At 39.6% G+C, this 17,923-nt stretch overlaps 1 protein-coding gene across 1 annotated transcript in view; it reads right to left on the reverse strand.

Annotated features, from left to right (window-relative positions):
• Nucleotides 1-17,923, reverse strand: part of Tmem131 (transmembrane protein 131) — a 166,096-nt gene that overhangs the window by 51,497 nt on the left and 96,676 nt on the right. The window contains 5 exon segments of the mRNA XM_036167547.1: nt 914-970; nt 1,068-1,218; nt 4,743-4,823; nt 8,972-9,094; nt 10,279-10,395. Coding sequence (XP_036023440.1) covers nt 914-970; nt 1,068-1,218; nt 4,743-4,823; nt 8,972-9,094; nt 10,279-10,395 — 529 coding nt within the window.

A 17,923-nucleotide genomic window follows, 5' to 3' on the forward strand; every position in this document is an offset into this window, starting at 1 on the left:
GGAGTTCTTTCTTTGATCACTTAGGATAAACAATATTATCCATTAAAATGTAACTGAATAATTCATGTCTTTAAAAAATCCAAAGGTAGCTGGGTGGTGGTGGCGGTGGCGGTGGCGCACGCCTTTAATCCCAGCACTTGGGAGGCAGAGGCAGGCGGATCTCTGGGAGTTCGAGGCCAGCCTGGTCTCCAAAGCAAGTTCCAGGAAAGGTGCAAAGCTACACAGAGAAACCCTGTCTTGAAAAACAAAAAACAAAACAAAACAAAATCCAGAGGTAAATCTTCTGACTTCCTTTATTTTATCACTGGAAAAAAGTATTCCTCATAAACTGAATGTGTGAGGAATTGGATTAAGAAACTATTTTCTACCTGGAAGATTCAAGTTACTCTGACCTTATTCTATCACCTGGGAAGCAGGTTTCTTAGATTTCTAAAAGATTACATGACCCACTGAGAAATAACTTTCAAAGGTGAATTATAAGTAGAGCCATCAGAACTGAATCTCAATTGGATTTTTTTAGACCTTGTGGTTTGAATGGGAATGGCCCCCTCAGGCTCATACACTTGGCTTGCTCTCTGGAAGCAGAACTATTCTGAGAAGGATTAGGAGGTGTGGCCTTGGTGGAATACATCAATAGGGGTGGGCTTTGGGGTTTCAAAAGTCCACACCAGGCCCAGTCTTTCTCTGCCTCTAATCTTGCAGGTAAGATGTGAGCTCCCAGCTATTACTCCAGCATCATGCCTGCCTGCTGCTATGCTCCCCTCCAAGATGGTCACGGATTAACCCTTTGGAATTCTAAGCAACATCCCCACACCCCTTAAACAGTTCCTTTTATAAGTTGCCTTGGCCACTGTGTCTCTTCACAGAAACAGAAAAGTAACTGAGAGAGACCCAGAAACACTTGTTATTTTACCTTGTGTTCGAAGTGTTCCAAAATCTAACATTTCAGTTGAGGAATAAATTCCAGGAGCTGGGAAAACAGAACAATGAACAATTATCTTTCATTCAGCTAAGATAGGGGGACCGAGAAGAGAACAAACTTTGTATTCCTCCAGTTTTCTACTGACCTGTTGTAACTTCTACCTCCACGGGAAGAATGATGAACTCTGTGCTGTCTGAGGCATTTGTCTTTATTCTTATGAAGGCTGTATGATTATCTGCTTCTCTGGAGGAAAAGCTGGCTCTCATCACTCCCTTGGTTTCATAAGGAGGGATTTCCTGGGAGTAAACAGAGCATAATGTAGCACAGCATGCAGAACACTGCACAACTACCTTGTTTAGTCATTGGATGACACAGACCATAGGTACACTATTATTTTATATATCTACTAAGAAAAATAGTACATTACCAATTAGTAATATGCTTCACTGATTGTAACACATAAAACCTCCAATTTTAGAGAGTGTTACAATAGAAAAAAACGAGTTTTTTTTGAACAGGTGATGTATATTGTGTCAAGATAAGTTAATCAAGCCAATGGTCTGAAAACTAAAAGCTGCAAAAACCTTCTAAAAGCATAACTAGTCTAGAAAACCAGTTATTTTTTAACACGTTAGTTGTGTACTCAGTCCTGAAATTATCCAATGGAAAAAATCCCCATTAGAGGGCAGTATTTTCCAGAAGTGGATAGTGTTCTCCAGATGATAACCAGGAGGGCTGGACTCTGCTTTCCTTTCATTTAAAAATTAACACTTCATCAAGTGCAGTCAAATAAAGCTCTTGGTGCATGTGAGCACACACAGACATACACAGCATAAACTTTCAGTCTTCTAAATGATAACACCCACACAGGTACTATACTAGAAGGAAGACTCATTGGAATACAACGGGGGTGGAGTGTATAAATTCTTTTTCAGGTTTTAGAACTATTTGGCTGCCTAGAAATTGCTGGAATTTTTCTGCAAGCCACTTCTAACTTATTTTAGGAAAACCTCACGTTCACGAACTTACTGGTCCTCACCTACCCCTACTTCACTAACTCTGTAGTCTCAAAGTAGAAAACAGGTGACTGGAAGCCTCAGGGTGGAGGGGATGGACAGACTCCAGATGTGCTTTCCAACTCTTGGAACCTGACTCAGTCCCTGGGACATTCTAACGTATAGTAATGTTAGGCAGAGACGGACAGGAATGGTAGAGCCGGGCAAAAGGATACCTATAGACAGCCAAAGTTCTGCTCCTGTTTATTCAGCCTGCAACCTATCATAAAGCCCTCGGTCCTGCTTCAAGATAAAAGTTTTACATCAACCATGGACCCTGAGCAGCATGTTATAAGGTAACCTTATATGCCTTGGGAGCTTCATCTCCGGTTGGAATGAATCTTGGTGGTTAAACCTCTGAAGGGAAGATAGACTGTTCCCACTATACAAATAAATCTCGATGGGTGTGGTGGGCACACACCTTTAATCCCAGAACTTGGAAGGCGGAGGCGGAGGCAGAGGCAGAGGCAGGGGGATCTCTGTAAGTTTGAGGCCAGCCTGGTCTATAAAACAAGTTCCAGGACAGCCAGGGCTGTTACACAAAGAAATCCTGTCTCAAAAAGACAATAAAATAAAATACAACAAAAATAAAACAAAATGAAACAAATTTAGGGTGCCAGAGCATTTTCCCACACATGTGCACTAATGAAGGATCTGAATCCTCAAAAGACCTTCCATGAGGATATAATTTTCATTGCAGTTTTGACAGCCATCCTCTCTCAGGGCCTTTCTAAAGGATCATGGGAAGAAATATATATATATCTATGGTACAGGGAAATCTGCTATGATTTGGGAGGGAAAGGGCCATTTTATTTCATGAATATGCCACCTACTTCATAAATATCCATAAACCTTACATAAAACCCACAACACAGACTCCACTGGGTTGCTACCTCTACTTTGGGGACAGTCCCTTCCAATCTGCCTTTGCTAAGTAAACCTCTGCTTAAACTTCCCAGTTCTCAGACCAAATTCCTTGAGAAGACAACAATACACCTTCCCTAGTACAGAACAAGGACCACAGATTGCCTTTTCTCACTCAAGGATTACAGAAATCATTACTGGTTATTATTTTTGTAATCATTTGGGGCATTAAAAGGTCATGCTAATTTTTGCCAGGGTTCATTATACTTCTTAGTTATTTAGAAGTCTAAATTCTTTTATATTCATTTAGAAATGTTCTAGTCATTACATATCAGTTTCCCAGGTATGAGAAAACACTCTATGATGGGAAATCCTGATTCAATGAGTAAATTCACACATCTCCAGGTGTAAATACAGAGTGGGTCACCACTCTATAGAAAATTGAACAAAAAAACTGTAGTTGTATCAAAGTTTCAAAGCTGGGTGTAAACTTCTCAAGTAGTAGAAGTCTATAAATGTAAGTAACATCAAGCACCTGATGTGAAGAGACTTGTTTAGAGTCCACCAGTAGTTATGGAGCCCAGAGTACACATTCTAAAGTACATTGTGCTTATCAGTGCCTCGTTCTGTTTTGTGTGAATGTGTACATGAGTGTAGGTACCCACTGAGGCCAGCACAGTCAGATCTCCTGGAGCTGGAGTTGCAGGTGGTTATGTACCACCAGATGTGGGTGTTGAGAACTGAACTTGGGTCCTCTGAAAGAGCACTATATTCTCTTTACTGATGAGCCATTTCTCCAGCCCCGGTGGCTTATTCTTGGAGCAGATTTCTGGGCTATATATTTCTAATTCTACTCTTGAAAATAAATACTAGGTGGAAATATTTTCAAACAGTTGTTTTAGCAATGGTATACAGAATGGATTTTATTTCTTTTAAAATCAAATCATTATAATACACCTTTTCTCCTTTTATTTTAAGCCCTGTTGAATTTATGGATGAACAAAAATGTTCTAATACACTAGTAAGCTTTAAGTAATTGTGGTTAGTAAGCCATTTCAAAATGACTTGTTTATTGTTGGGATAATGTGATAGGTTCTCATGTTCTGTGTGTGTGTGTGTGTGTGTGTCCCCGTCCGTCCGTCCATCCGTCCATCTGTGTTTTCTTTAAAACCAATATTGTTTTCAGGTTTGTTTTTGTTTTTAACTTAGAAAAAGATTTATTTATTTCTATTTTATGAGTATGGGTATTTTGCCTGTATGCATGCTTCCCTGGTGTATGCAGAGGCCAGAGGAGGCACTGGATCCCCTGGATCCAGAGATAGGAGTGGCTGAGCGCCACCATGTGGTGCTAGGAACTGAATTCGGGTTGGAGAGCTAGTATTCTTTACTACTAAGCCACCCCTCTAGTCACCCTCCCTCCTGCCCTGCAGCCTAAAAATCTTCTTGAAGTATTTTCCTTAAACAAAATGTTTAGACACATTTCCTGAACGTGTCTTATTTCAAATAATATATAGATTAACAAGATTAACTTTTATATAAAAATGCCATCCTTTTTACATACTGAAAAGAGTATCTGAAAAGGAATCGGAAATTAGACCAAGTTTATAATTTTGCCAATTTTTTCTTTCATGTTGAATAATTATACCATATACCTGTAACTAATTTGTTTCTTTTCATTTTGTAAACTGTTTCAATTTATCATGTTCATAATCCATTCATCATGTCATATATCAGAAGATCATGGTGTTGGTTTGAATGTCCTCTTGCCATGGGCCACAGAACTTTTGTCACACAGTTTGTAATGACTGGTAGGGATAAATCTTCCATGGACCATTTTAAAAATGAAGAAAACGACTGACTTCCCATGAGCACACATAAGAGCAAGCTGTGCTTCCACTCACCCACAGTTTTCTGGTACCTCCTTGCTGACCTGTTGGGAGTTCTAGGTGAAGGTCTCCTCCACTAGAGTACATTTCTACAACCTGGGACAAAGCACAGAGCATGGTTACACTCAAAATCACTCCTATCACAAGTGGTGTGCTGAAATGGAGAATCTTACATCCTCGCTGCTTACTGGAAGTATACAAAAATAGATAAATGTAGGCAGGTACCACACTGCCTTCACTCATCTACACAAACAACAGTATTTTTAAAATTAAATCATGGTAACTTTGAAAACTTGGAAGCAGTGTAGTTTCAGAAATTAAATTTTAAGGAGCAACACAACATTTTTTCCCCCCAAATAAAATACATGTAAATTATGAAGTGTTGGAAATATAAATTAAAGCCAGGTGTGGTGGCACCTGCCTATAATCTCAGCTCTTGGAAAGTTGAGGTAATCCTGAATTCAAGGTCATCATCAGCTTCATAATCAGAGGCAAGATTGAACTACATAAGATCATCTAAAAAAATTTATATGTACATATAAATTTCATATATAGCTAGATCTAGTGGTAGGCCAATAACCACCAGAACTGTGAAATAATGAAAAGATAAACATTGAGACATATGTAACAATTCTAATAAAGATCAGAACACTTGGTTTCTGAGCTGAGAGTGTATACACCTAGCATATGCAAAGCCCTGAGTTTGAACCCCAGTACTACACACACACACAAGTTTCTGAGGGAGAGCTGAAAGGAGGGGCTGGTTAATGTGCATAACCAATTGTGCAGTTGGACAGGAGGAACTTAATTGCTGTGAAGATTTTCTCTTCTAGGGAAGAATGTTCAAGGTTTTGGGAGACAGACATTTATCAGACTGTGATTGCTCCAAACCACAGAGGAGCCCCCCCCCCAAAAAAAAAAAAATCTAAAGGGAACCATGACCATGCCTAACAGTGACTTTGGAATCTTCAAAAGGATGACATGACCCCACAATGATGATTCCACATGGACTATGGTAAAGCCATTAAGCTGATTAACACCACAGAAAGATCGACTTTGGACTACAAACTACTCAAGACAATTTTGAGATGGCTAGCTGAGATGATCCAGCCTGACAGACTACTTGAACAAAGACTTGAAACAAGCCCTACACTTTCGCATTATGCAGTGGCTGGACAAATAATACAAGACTTGACAATTAACCCAAAAATTTTCTTTTCAGGATCCCCTAAGGATGGAAGTAATTTTAAGAAAACGACACCCACATTCCCAAGAGGTGGGATGGGAGGTTTTTGGTCGTTTAATGAGTTTTGGATATTGTCATTGTTTACAATGGTTGGTTACAAGTTGTTAATTGTTAATGGTCAAGAAAAAAAGCTGAACAAGGAGATTAGATTCAGAGTTTTTGTTTGAAAAAAAAAGAAAGAAAAAGAAAATATAGATATGAGGTAGACATGAATCTACTCTGAGAAAAAAGATAAGAATAATAGAATAAATGTGTAGATCACTGAATCTACTCTAAAAAGAAAAAAGGAAGATATAAAAATGACAAAAGGTAGATTACTGAATCTATTATGAAAAGAAAAAATACTTTTAAAAAGGAACTATTTGTTTTACATAGGATAAGTAATGAAAATTTTTGGTCTGAGTTTATCAAATGTTACTGGACTGGACATTATTATATATAATGGAGTTTTTCACCTGAATCTGTCAAATGTTAATGGACTAGACATCATTAATGTAATCTTGACTGTGTATATTGTATATACTTATTGGATATGATTTTTCTTGTATTAGTTATAACCTTTTTAAAATTTTAGACAAAAAGGGGAAATGTGGTGGTTTTGTGTTCCCCAAAATATTATGCACCCTAAAAAATTTATCTGGGGTCAGAGAACAGACAGCCACTAGATACAGAGGCAAAAATGGTGGTTAGAAAATGGGTCAGAGCAAGCCATACAGAAGCTGGGCGGTGGTGGTGCACGCCTTTAATCCCAGCACTTGGGAGGCAGAGCTAAGCGGATCTCTGTGTGTTCAAGGATACAGCCAGCATGGAGACACATGCCTTTATTCCCAGAAAGCAAGCCTTTAATCCCAGGGCGTGACAGCAGAAAGAGAAAGATGTATCAGGCATGAGGACCAGAAACTAGAAGCATTTGGTTGGTTAAGCAATTTGGCTGGTTAAGCTGTTAGGCTTTTGAGCAGCAGTTCAGCTGAGAGCCATTGGGTTGAGGAAGTTTCCAGTCTGGGGAAACAAGACCAGCTGAGGAACTGGCAAGGTGAGGAAGCTATGGCTTGTTCTGCTTCTCTGATCTTCCAGTATTTACCCCAGTAACTGGCCTCAGGTTTGATTTTGTTAATAAGAACTTTTTAAGATTTCTGCTACAGAACTTCTCAGGGTCTTCAGTATGCAAGGTAACTACAGTTGACAACATTTGGATATTTCAAAGATCAGAGGGGATTCTGAGTGTTTCTAACACAAAAATGTAGGAGGTGATGGATAAGCCAATTACCCAGAATTCTTTATTATCTACTGTACACATGAAATATATGTCCCATAATATATATGTGTCCCATAAATGTACAGTTACTATGTTTCAATTAAAACAAAAAATGCAAAAATATTTGGTTTCTATTGGCAGTACGATCACAGTAAAGATAAAGCAAGGTTCTAAGGCTTGTGCCTACAGCGTTTTTAAAAATGACTTTATTAAAATATCACTGGTGTCCAATAAAAGACACATATTTATACTATATAACTTGACAATTGCTGACTTTTGTGTACAGGCATGAGGCCATCACTGCAATTTAGATATGAAGCCTTTTGGAGCTAATTTCTCTTTCTCTCTGTGGCTTCCTCTTTCCAGGCAAATCTGTTCCTCATCATGCAGATTACTTTGTATTTTGCAGATTTTTCCCCCTCCTGTGCGTGGTGTATGTGTGTGATGCATGCATTTGTGAGTGTGTGGGTGTACAAACCTATGTGCATGCATGAGGAGGCCAGAGCAGAACACTGGGTGTTTTCCTGTATTGCCGTGCAATGGTCTCTCAGTGAGCTGGAAGCTTGCTGCGCTTTCAGATAAACTGGCTGGCTAGGGAGCTGTTGGAATCGGCCTGACCCCACTTCCCCAGCTCTGGGGTTACAGACAAGTTCCGCCATGCCAAAGTCTTTAAATGGGTACTGGGGAATTCAGGTCCTCATGCTGAAAGAACAAGCACTCTGACCACAGAGCCACCTCCCCCGCCCCTCTTCTAGAGTTTTCTACAAATGGAATAAATAGCATATACTTTTATGTCTGGACTAGTTTCTTTTTTTTTTTTCTCCTTTCAATGTAATTACTTTGAGATTCACCATGATATATCAATAATTTATTTCTTTTCTATCTTTACGGTTGAATCAGCTTGCTTTTTGTTTTGTTTTTTTCATTTTGAGACAGCCTTGCTATAGGTAGTGTGAACTCATAATCCTTTTGCTTCTCCTTTCCAAGTGGAAGTGTGCACCAACTTTCTTATACATTCACAACACTGATAGACGTCTAGGTTATCACCAGTGTTTGTGACATAAAGTTGCTGTGGGTCCTGACTGAGGGCACTGGTATTGAACACTTGTCTTCCTTCTTTGGAGTAAACATTAAGGAACAGATGGGTAAGATGGCAAAAGACTTTCCTTTAATGGCAGATAACTCTCCATCTTAGAACAAACACATTTCATTAACTTAAATAAATTTGGGGCAAAGCAGTGGAAAACTTTTATTGCTTGTTTTATCACAAAAAGTCTTCCAGAAAGGGATAAAAAAGAACAAAGCAACAAAACAAGCAAAATTCTAGTGTAAGCTGAAAAGGGTTTTGCTTGCTTGCTTTTCTTTGCGTGTGCAGTGAAAGCCATACTCTGCAGGCTCCTGAGCTAAGGTCTTCCTCAGTATTGTTACCTACCATTCAGTACAACTTGACTCAGCTGAGCAACAGAATGTTTGTCTGGCAAGTGCAAGGCCTACATCAACCCCTGCCTTCAACAAACAAACAAGGACTAACTGAGAAAGGAGCAGAAAATTAAATTCAAAGAGCAATGACCGGCTAACAACAGAGACTGAGAAAAATGGGCAATATTTAAACAGCTGTAGACTGCCACCTATAAGATCTTAGCAGTTTACATAATCTTGGCGACTGTGACAGATTGAGATTTCATGTTAAACACTAATTCCCACCAAAATGAGGATTAATTAAAATTACCCTCAGAAACTCACCTGCAAAGGTTCACTGTGAGGGTTGTGTATGTTTATTATGGGTGAAAAGCTGCTGTTTACGGGGACTCTGGCACCAAGAAATGGCCTTAACCGATACGGATTTGGAACCCCAACACCAAATACCTGTTTCAAAGGGAAATAATAAGTTTGTGAGTTGCTTTTTTAAACTATCATTTTCATAGTTACAGCTCTACTTGATCTTTTGAAAACAGTCAATCTATTTTGATGTGAGAAATATTAAGAACTTCTTGAGATGATGGCGCAGATCTGCTTTACACTATATATGCATCTAGAATGACATCTGTAATATACTGGAAACTGAAATGTGAATAGCCCTTCACTAGACCATGGAATACTCACAGAGAAGCAACAGGAAGCTGGAAATTTCCCCACTCTAACTGTTAAGAGATGGAGCCATGACTCAGACAATGCTCAAATATAGCCTAGGCTCAGGTTAATCCTACACAGGAACATCTTACCTAGGTTGACTAACAGGGAGAGGCAGCTATTCAAATGACAAATGTTTATTGTCTATGATGTGTTAGGCACAGGCACATGTTTAATACTATGTTTAATAGTGAACATACTAAGTGACATGCCCGTGCTCACAGCACTTACTCTAATAATGGGCAGATGTAAAGACAGAGATTCTCTCAGAATTTGCTCTAACTACAGAGTAAGTCATAGACTGTGGAAGGAGTTAGAGAACAGTGAAAGGTAGTTAGATAGATACCCTGTAGGTCAGAGCTCATGAGAAAGAGCAGGGCAGAGCAGAGGGAAGCAGACTTGAGCATATTTAGGACAAAGACTTAGAGAAAACCAGGTGTGGAAAAGTATAGATAGTGGACTAGAGTACAGCAGGCCACTGAGGCTCATCTCAAGAACAACCTGATTATAATCCATAGAAAATACAGACTGACTGTGACCACCTGGGTCTGCTGTTAATGGCCCAGGAGAGCCAAGCCCTTCATTCTTGCAACAGTCTACCCATTAAGTCAACAAGTATGGCCAGGGGTATAGCTAGGTGGTAGAGTGTATATCTAGAATATGCAAGAGCCTCAGTCCATTTTGGCACTAAAAGCAAACAAACTACAACAAAAAATTCAAATAAATAAATAAATAAATAAACAAACAAACAAATAAATAAATAAATGAAATGCAAACTCTGTAATGTACAGCAAGTGTACCCAAAGTCTAACATCCTGCTTTTTCTCTTCTCCCTGGAGTTTACAAAGTGAGCTCTTAAAGGATATTAGATTTGCTGGCTATATCTGTACTGAAAAGGAAATACAAGTTCTGGCTCTTACCTGGTAAGTGAACACCCCATGATTAGATGTGTTAATAAATAAAGTATTTTCTACATTTCCTACGACTCTTGCAAGAAAAACTACATCAAATGATGTGTTTCCTCCTGGAAGAATTTTCTGAAAGATAAAAGCAAGGAAGTTGAATTGGTTATTAAAAATATCAGAGCATAGTGATCAACGTTAGACAGCTAAAGTTTTATACAACAAACAAATCATTTCCATAAACTAGCTGTTTTCCTTTAAATGTTGAATCCTCAAGTTAGCCATACTGTTGTACAATAGAAAAATAATAAAAGATGTCTTCATTACCTACCTTCATTCTTTACCAGCCTAAAGCCCTGTTCAACAGCTAGCTCCCTTGGACTTTGTTCATTCAAAGGTCACTAGACTGGAATACAGCACCTAATTATACACTGTTAGCTCCAAGATCAGATAATCAAACAGGCCCAAGGCTGAAGCTGAGCTTGTTATATAGATGCACTGTTGTACTATAAACAATAAGCTTGGGCCCCAATCCCCCACCTCTGCCATTTCTCCAATCATGAGGTATGAATGTCCTTGAAACTTAAATTAGGAAAGAAGGAACACACTCCTAATATTTCCTGCAGACCAAGAATGTCATCATAATCAGTAAACAAAAGTTTTATTACAACAAGGTAATAGAGGATATTCCATAAACTTCAAGACTAAGGCAATACTTTTGCCAGCAATGCAGCCTTAAGGAGCATTTCATATGTAAAGCCATCAATTTCTCTCATTCTGCTTCCACTGTGAGAACTCTAAAATGCTACTCAAAGTAGTTCAAAGCATACGGCACCAAGACTCTGGCTTGATCCTAGGATGAAGAAAGCTAGAGAGATTCCTTCTGCATCATCAGCAACAAAACTGGGGGGGGGGGGCAAAAAAATCCTTAACTTTTCTTTAACCTGTCACACAATATATATGGATGACGAACATGTCCAAAGAGACGGAATGTGAACACTGCTCACCACAACAGAGAATGGGAAGATAATAGGGTTACATACATACAAGAAGGCAAAAATAACTCATCCAAACGTTCACGCACTGTTAAAGACTGACCGCGGACTCAAGGGGGGTACACCACCTCTGGAAGTATAAACAAAAGAGGAATTCACACCCGACCCTGAATAGAGGAATGAACTCAGGTCTGGCCAATTTCCCACAACACAATTCTAAATAACCCATTGGCTATTTAAATAGTCACACAGGAATACAAATATTCTAAATTGATTTGAAATGAAAATACAACATCTTAAAATGTACAAGCAGCAGTTAAAACAATAATTAGAAGGAAATTTATAACATTACACACTTATTTTGAAATATAGGTCTCAAACCAACAATTTTTATTTCTGCTTTGAGAAATGGCATAAATGAAATCCAAAGTAAGTAAAAAGAATAAAGCTAGGTGAAATATGATGAACTAGAAAGCAGAAAACAGTCACTAAAATCAATAAAATGAAAGCTGGTCCTTCAGAGCTACAAAACTGACTTTAAAAACTATACAGAATGTGTAGAGAGAGAATACTTGAGAAACTAAAATATGCATGGCATTATACATGTTTTAGCTCTATACTACACACTATACATACATCTATACACTGTACACTATGGAAGGGCTAAAGGAATATAGGGCTCCTCGGAGAAAGATGGTAAAGTAGTATCTGCCTCCGTGTAGTCTGATGAGGGACAAACGTCTGGTTAACAAAAAATAAGACTATTTCATACCAACAGAAACCAATAAAGGAGGAGAAGATCTTTCAAAAGAGGAGGGGAGAAGACATCAGGGAAAGAAATGGGGGAAGGAATAACGGAGCAGCAAGGATTAAATGGAGTGGGGGTAGGAGGGTAGAGGAGGAGAAATGGGGAGGGAGAACTAACACTAAATGTCTTTTGAAAAAGCCATATGCAAACCCACTAGTGTAGAGGCTTCTTAAAATACATGCACATATACACAGAGTTTAAATGAAGTTAACACTATGATGGGACAGCAACCTCACTAGACACCACATGCCTGCAAAGTAAAACCCAGCACCAGGAATGGGCTACCTCCTTTTGAGTTATTGACCAACAGGGTTCCATAAACCCCCAAACATTCAAACTATTACCAATGCTCTTAGTTATTATCCAGAGCTTAATGGTAAGACCCTATTGCTAAAGATACCCCATTCTTGAGTCACAGATCATGGGAAAATCTAGCTTGTACTCATCTGGAAGCTGCATCCCTACTGGCTAGCTTTCACAGTGTTGGAAGGTGCTATGCATGCTACCAGAGAAGAAAAGTAACCATTAATGCCATCCAGCTGTGAACCCTGCAAGCTACAATAAACGACAGGTGTGACAAGATATGCTCACTGGTGCACCAGTGGCATGAATGTTTATAGGAATAACCAACTACTTTATGCTTGGATCTAAGGTCTGTTCCATGAGATGGAACTCACACCTGACCATGTTAATGGGGCCAAGAATCTGTGGTTAGACAGGTCATAGGCCCTAGAAGAGAACCTACTACTATTCTGCTAAATAGACACAGTATTAACCTAAGTTGCAATGACTCATTAATATACCAACAGGCCAGTGCATCTCTCAACCCTCTTCAGAAAAATGTTTCCTTGCAGTAGATGGCAATTAACATAGAGACCCTTACCTGGTCAACCTTCAGACAGTAAGACTGGGGAGTGCTCAGCCCTAAAGGGGTCATCCAAATCCCAAGGCTCAGGGACCTTCTAGGAAGAGGGGATGGAAAGATTTTAAGAGACAGAGGGGGTAGATAATTTCAAGGAAACAGTTTCCTGGACATAACAGGGCAATTGCAAATATGAACTCAAGAGATTTAAAAAGCAAACATAAGACCTATGTAAGCTTGAGCCAGACAAAATCTTAAGATGGAGAGGAGAGGAGATGGGCACAAAATCCTACCATGAGCTGAGGAGCTATCAACAATTTATATCTGCTGGGGGAAGAAGAGTCTGTTTTCTTTAATGATGTGACCCCTGGCAGGTCAACCATTCTATAAGTCCTCACTCCTATTGAACAGTTGGGCAATATAAACTGGATTTGAAAACTTAAAAAAACAAACAACTATGCAAAGCTGGGTGGGTAGGGAGATGAGGGTGGATCTGGAAGGAGTTGTGTGGGTTGGGTGAGTGTAATAAACATAAATTGTATGAAATTCTTAAAGAATTAATAAAAGTATTATTTTAAAAAGTAGACTGTTCTAAAGAAAGGACAGTTGTGAAATCCACAAAAGGAATGACAAGACAGGTGAAGTGCAGGGAAATAGGAGGGTTCCCATGGAGAAGAAGCTGGCCACAGTTAACACGCTGCAGCTCTCTTGCCGGGGACAGGAGCAGAAGCCTCACGTGAAAGGTAAACCAGGAGGCCTTGGTGAAAAAGGACCGCCAGTCCTACCCACAGGACAAGAGCGCAGCTCTCCCAAGTCTCAAATCTCATTACGAGTCTTCCTGGGAGGGTGACTTCTCTAGCAAGATGGGTCAGCAGTGAAGCAGAACTCTCCTGGGTCAGAAGGCTGTGCCCAGCAGCCATCTACAGAGGCAACCTACTGTTGAACCCAAAGTGCCCCTGGAGGCCTGAATAGCTAGAATTCATCAGGAGACAGACAGCCACTGGAGACTGAGAAGTGCAGGTAGCATGCTTGTCAGGGGAGTGGGAGACAGAACTCTAGAGTCACCTAGGATGCCACACGAGGTTCACCGCTGCAGAGTCCAACCAGGACACTATCCAACGTTCACAGCCACACTCTGTATCTGGGTAGTAAATGAAGTATAAAGAAGACAGTACTGTTGCTGCTTCCCCTGATGTCAACACACTCAGGAGACACTCCCCACCACAGCTAGACCATTAGCCAAAGCAGGAACTGGGGATGGGGTGGGGCTCAGGAGAATGGGAGCCTTAAGAACCAGAGGCTCCTGACATGCAAAGAAGAGGAGCTACTACAGTGAAGACAGCCCTGGAGGCTCTGGACACTTGCACAGTGCAGGCTAAGGAGCAGCACAGGACACAGGAAAGACAATAGTGCTCAAGTTCAACTGACCTGCATATACCTGCTAGCCTCCAAGTTTTAAGGACCCAGAAAGAAACGACTCTGACACATTAGCAGTTTCCTCCACTTTCTATTCAGAGTTTCTTTTTTCTATACCATTAACAGCATGTTTACCTTATCATATAAAAAACTTTTAGGTTTTAATCTTTTGCTTCCTGCTGTGGATGTTTGATAAATAAAAATGCTGATTGGCCAGTAGCCAGGCAGGAAGTATAGGTGGGACAAGCAGAGAGAAATCTGGGAAGGTGAAGGCTGAATCAGAGAGACACTGCCAGCAGCTGCCATGACAAGCAACATGTAAAGATACCAGTAAGTCACAAGCCATGTGGCAATTTATAGACTAATAGATATGGGTTAATTTAAGATATAATAACTAGATAACAAGAATCCTGCTGCAGCCATACAGTTTGTAAGCAATATAAGTCTCTGTGTGTTTACTTGGTTGGGTCTAAGTGGCTGCGGGACTGGCAGGTGAGAGAGATTTGTCCTGACTGTGGGCCAGGCAGGACTTGAGAAAACTCCAGCTACAGCTTCCCTTCATATATTTATTTAATTTTGTTTATATCTTTCCCCTTTTCTGTGTTTGCTCCGGTTTCCCCTTTTTTTCATCTGCCTATATTTTTTAGTAGTATTTTTTGGCTTAATTTGTTCTTTAAAGAGCTTTTACATTTTAATTTTTGTTACTTTCTTTTTATTTATCTAAGTTTGGTGATGTTTATGATGTATATGCATATGTATGCATTTATAGATGTGGAGCATGTATGCCAATGCATGTATGAGTATCAGTATACACAGAAGCACAAGAACAATGAAAAAGCAAGGAAACATGACTCCTTGCCTTCTTCTACCTTAAGACAGGGTTTCTTTGTTGATTTCCCAATGCATACTCCAGGCTAGCTGGCCTATGAGCTTCCAGGGATTCTTCTGTCTCTAACTCCTATCTCCCTGCAGGAGTGCTAGAATCAGACATACTATGTGACCAGTTTTTATCTGGGTTCTGAGGATTTGAACTCCGGTCCTGACATGCTTTACCCACTAAGTCACCTCTCCAGTCTATTTTTTCTTTCCTTATCCTAATTTCTCGCTCTTCTCTCTTCCCTTCACAACATGTTTCTACACTCCTCCTCTTTCACCTTTCGTTATCTAACTTTGCTTCAATTTCCTCCTTCCTGCCTCTCCCTTTACCTTATCCATGTATTATTTTCACATTTATCCTAAATAATTAGAAAAAAATGTAAACACTTAGACTATATGAGTGTTTGGCCTGTATGTCTGTGCACCACCTGCGTGCCTGGTGCCCAATGAGGTCAGAAGAGGGCGTCAGAGCCTCTGGAACTGGAGTTACAGATAGATGGTTGTGAGCTGTCATGTGAGTGCTGGGAACTGAACCCAGGTCCTCTGCAAGAGCAAAGAGTGCTGTAAACCACTGAGCCATCTATCTAGCCCAACCTGAATGAATTTTTAACTTCAAAGTCAATTCTCCATTAGTTTTATTTGACAAGTTTTATTTCAAGGTAAATAGTGATATATGGGTGGGCTTTGCTTTATTTTAGGGCTATTTCTTTAACTTGCATGATTTAGTGTTACAGTTGCTACAATAGCTTGCTTTTTCCTTTCTAAGTGGTACTGGAGACTGAACTCTTAGGCGCAGGGGGCTCAATAAAATGATAACCAAATAAAATAGGAAAAGGCAGCAAGGCAAACAGATGCATAAATTGCAACACAGAGGCATAAGAACCACGAAAAAAAAATACAACTCCTCCAAACAAGACAATTTCTTAACAGTCAGAATCAGATACTAAAGTAGATAAAATATCTGACAGATATCTTAAAAACAAAACACCCCAGAGGATCAGTCATAGAATGAAGTAAGGAAATTAATCCTAGACTGAGAGAGAAAAAAACAGCAACAGAAAAGAGAAAATTAGCAAAGGGAAGTGAAAATCAGCAAGGAAACTGAGATTTAGAAAATCAAATACAGTTATTGGAAAAGAAAGGCTCGATCAATCAAATAAAAACACAGGGCAATGTGTTCCTGATAGACAAGGTTGAGGAAATACCACATTCAAACATCCCTAAACAATAAACAAGCTTGACTGCAATGACCAAGAACTCTTAAATATGATTAAGAGACAAAACCTAAGAATCCTTAGGGTAAAGAACTGGAGATGGAGAAAGAAGATACTGAATAAAATTACAGCAGAAAATTTCCTAAGTCTAGAGAAAGAAGTGGACAACCCAATTCAAGAGACACTTGAGAGTCTAAGTGGACACAACCAGGAAAGAAGTGCTTCATACCATAAAGTCAAGATGTCAAAAGCATAAAGCAGAGAAGACACAGTAGAGCTGTACGGGGGGAAAACCCAACATGATTACAAAGTGAAACTCATCAGAATAATTATCAGATCTTGCTTCAACAGCTCTATTGGGAGAAAAGCACAGGACAAACACTTCAAGCCTGACTACGTTTAACAGAGCTCTCTCTTAAAATCGATGAAGAAATTAGGATATTTCAAGACAAGCACAAACTAAGGTGGTTTAGGACTACTAGGCCAACATTACTCTGGTGGAGTCCTGTGCAGAAAGGGAGGAAAGAAAGTCTAAAGTATTGTAACTCCATGAGAGGAACAGATAAACACTAGAGAGCTGGGAAGGACTCCATCATGTCCAGCCTAAGTAAGCCAGGAAACTCTTTTTCAAGACAGGGTTTCTCTGTGTAGCTTTGGAGCCTGTCCTGGAACTTGCTCTGTAGACCAGGCTGGCCTCGAACTCACAGAGATCCACCTGCTTCTGGCCCTGTAGTGGCTAGGATTAAAGGCAAATGCCACCACTGCCTGGCAAGCCAGGAAACTATTAATAATGATAGGAAACAAGGAAAGGTCAAATAATAACCTCCCAAAATATTTCTTAATAACAATCTTATATGTTAATGGCCTCAATACATCAATAAAACGACCAACATGGGTTAACTGGATTGAAAAAATTCAACTTTATGTTGTCTACAAGAGACATACCTCACTGAAAAAGATACTCACAGAAGTAAATTTATCAACCAAACAGAATCTGGTATAGCTATTCTGATATGTGATAGAGTTCAAAATAAAATCTGAAGTGATAAAGAAGGCCATTACATACTAATAAAAGGCATAATTCTTAATCTCAGCACTTGGGAGGCAGAGGCTGGTGGATCTCTGTGAGTTTGAGGCCAGCTTGGTCTACAAAGTGAGTTCCAGGACAGCCAGGGCACAGAGAAACCCTGTCTTGAAAAACCAAAACCAAAACCAAACAAACAACATATAATTCATCAAGAAGATATAATAATAAAATACCTATATACCACACTTTGGGGCTCCCAGTTTCATAAAACAAACACTAGTGGGCATAAAAGGTCAGTCAGATCCTGATACAAAGAGGGGGTGACTTTCAAATCCCACTTTCTTATTTACATATTTATTTAATGTGAACAGGTGTTTTGCCTGCATATATGTGCACTACTTGTGTGCAATGCCCATGGAGACCTGAAGTCTCCTTTGGGAAGGGAGTCACAGACAGCTGTGAGCT

Source organism: Onychomys torridus, chromosome 18 (assembly GCF_903995425.1).
Source record: "Onychomys torridus chromosome 18, mOncTor1.1, whole genome shotgun sequence".
NCBI lineage: Eukaryota > Metazoa > Chordata > Mammalia > Rodentia > Cricetidae > Onychomys > Onychomys torridus.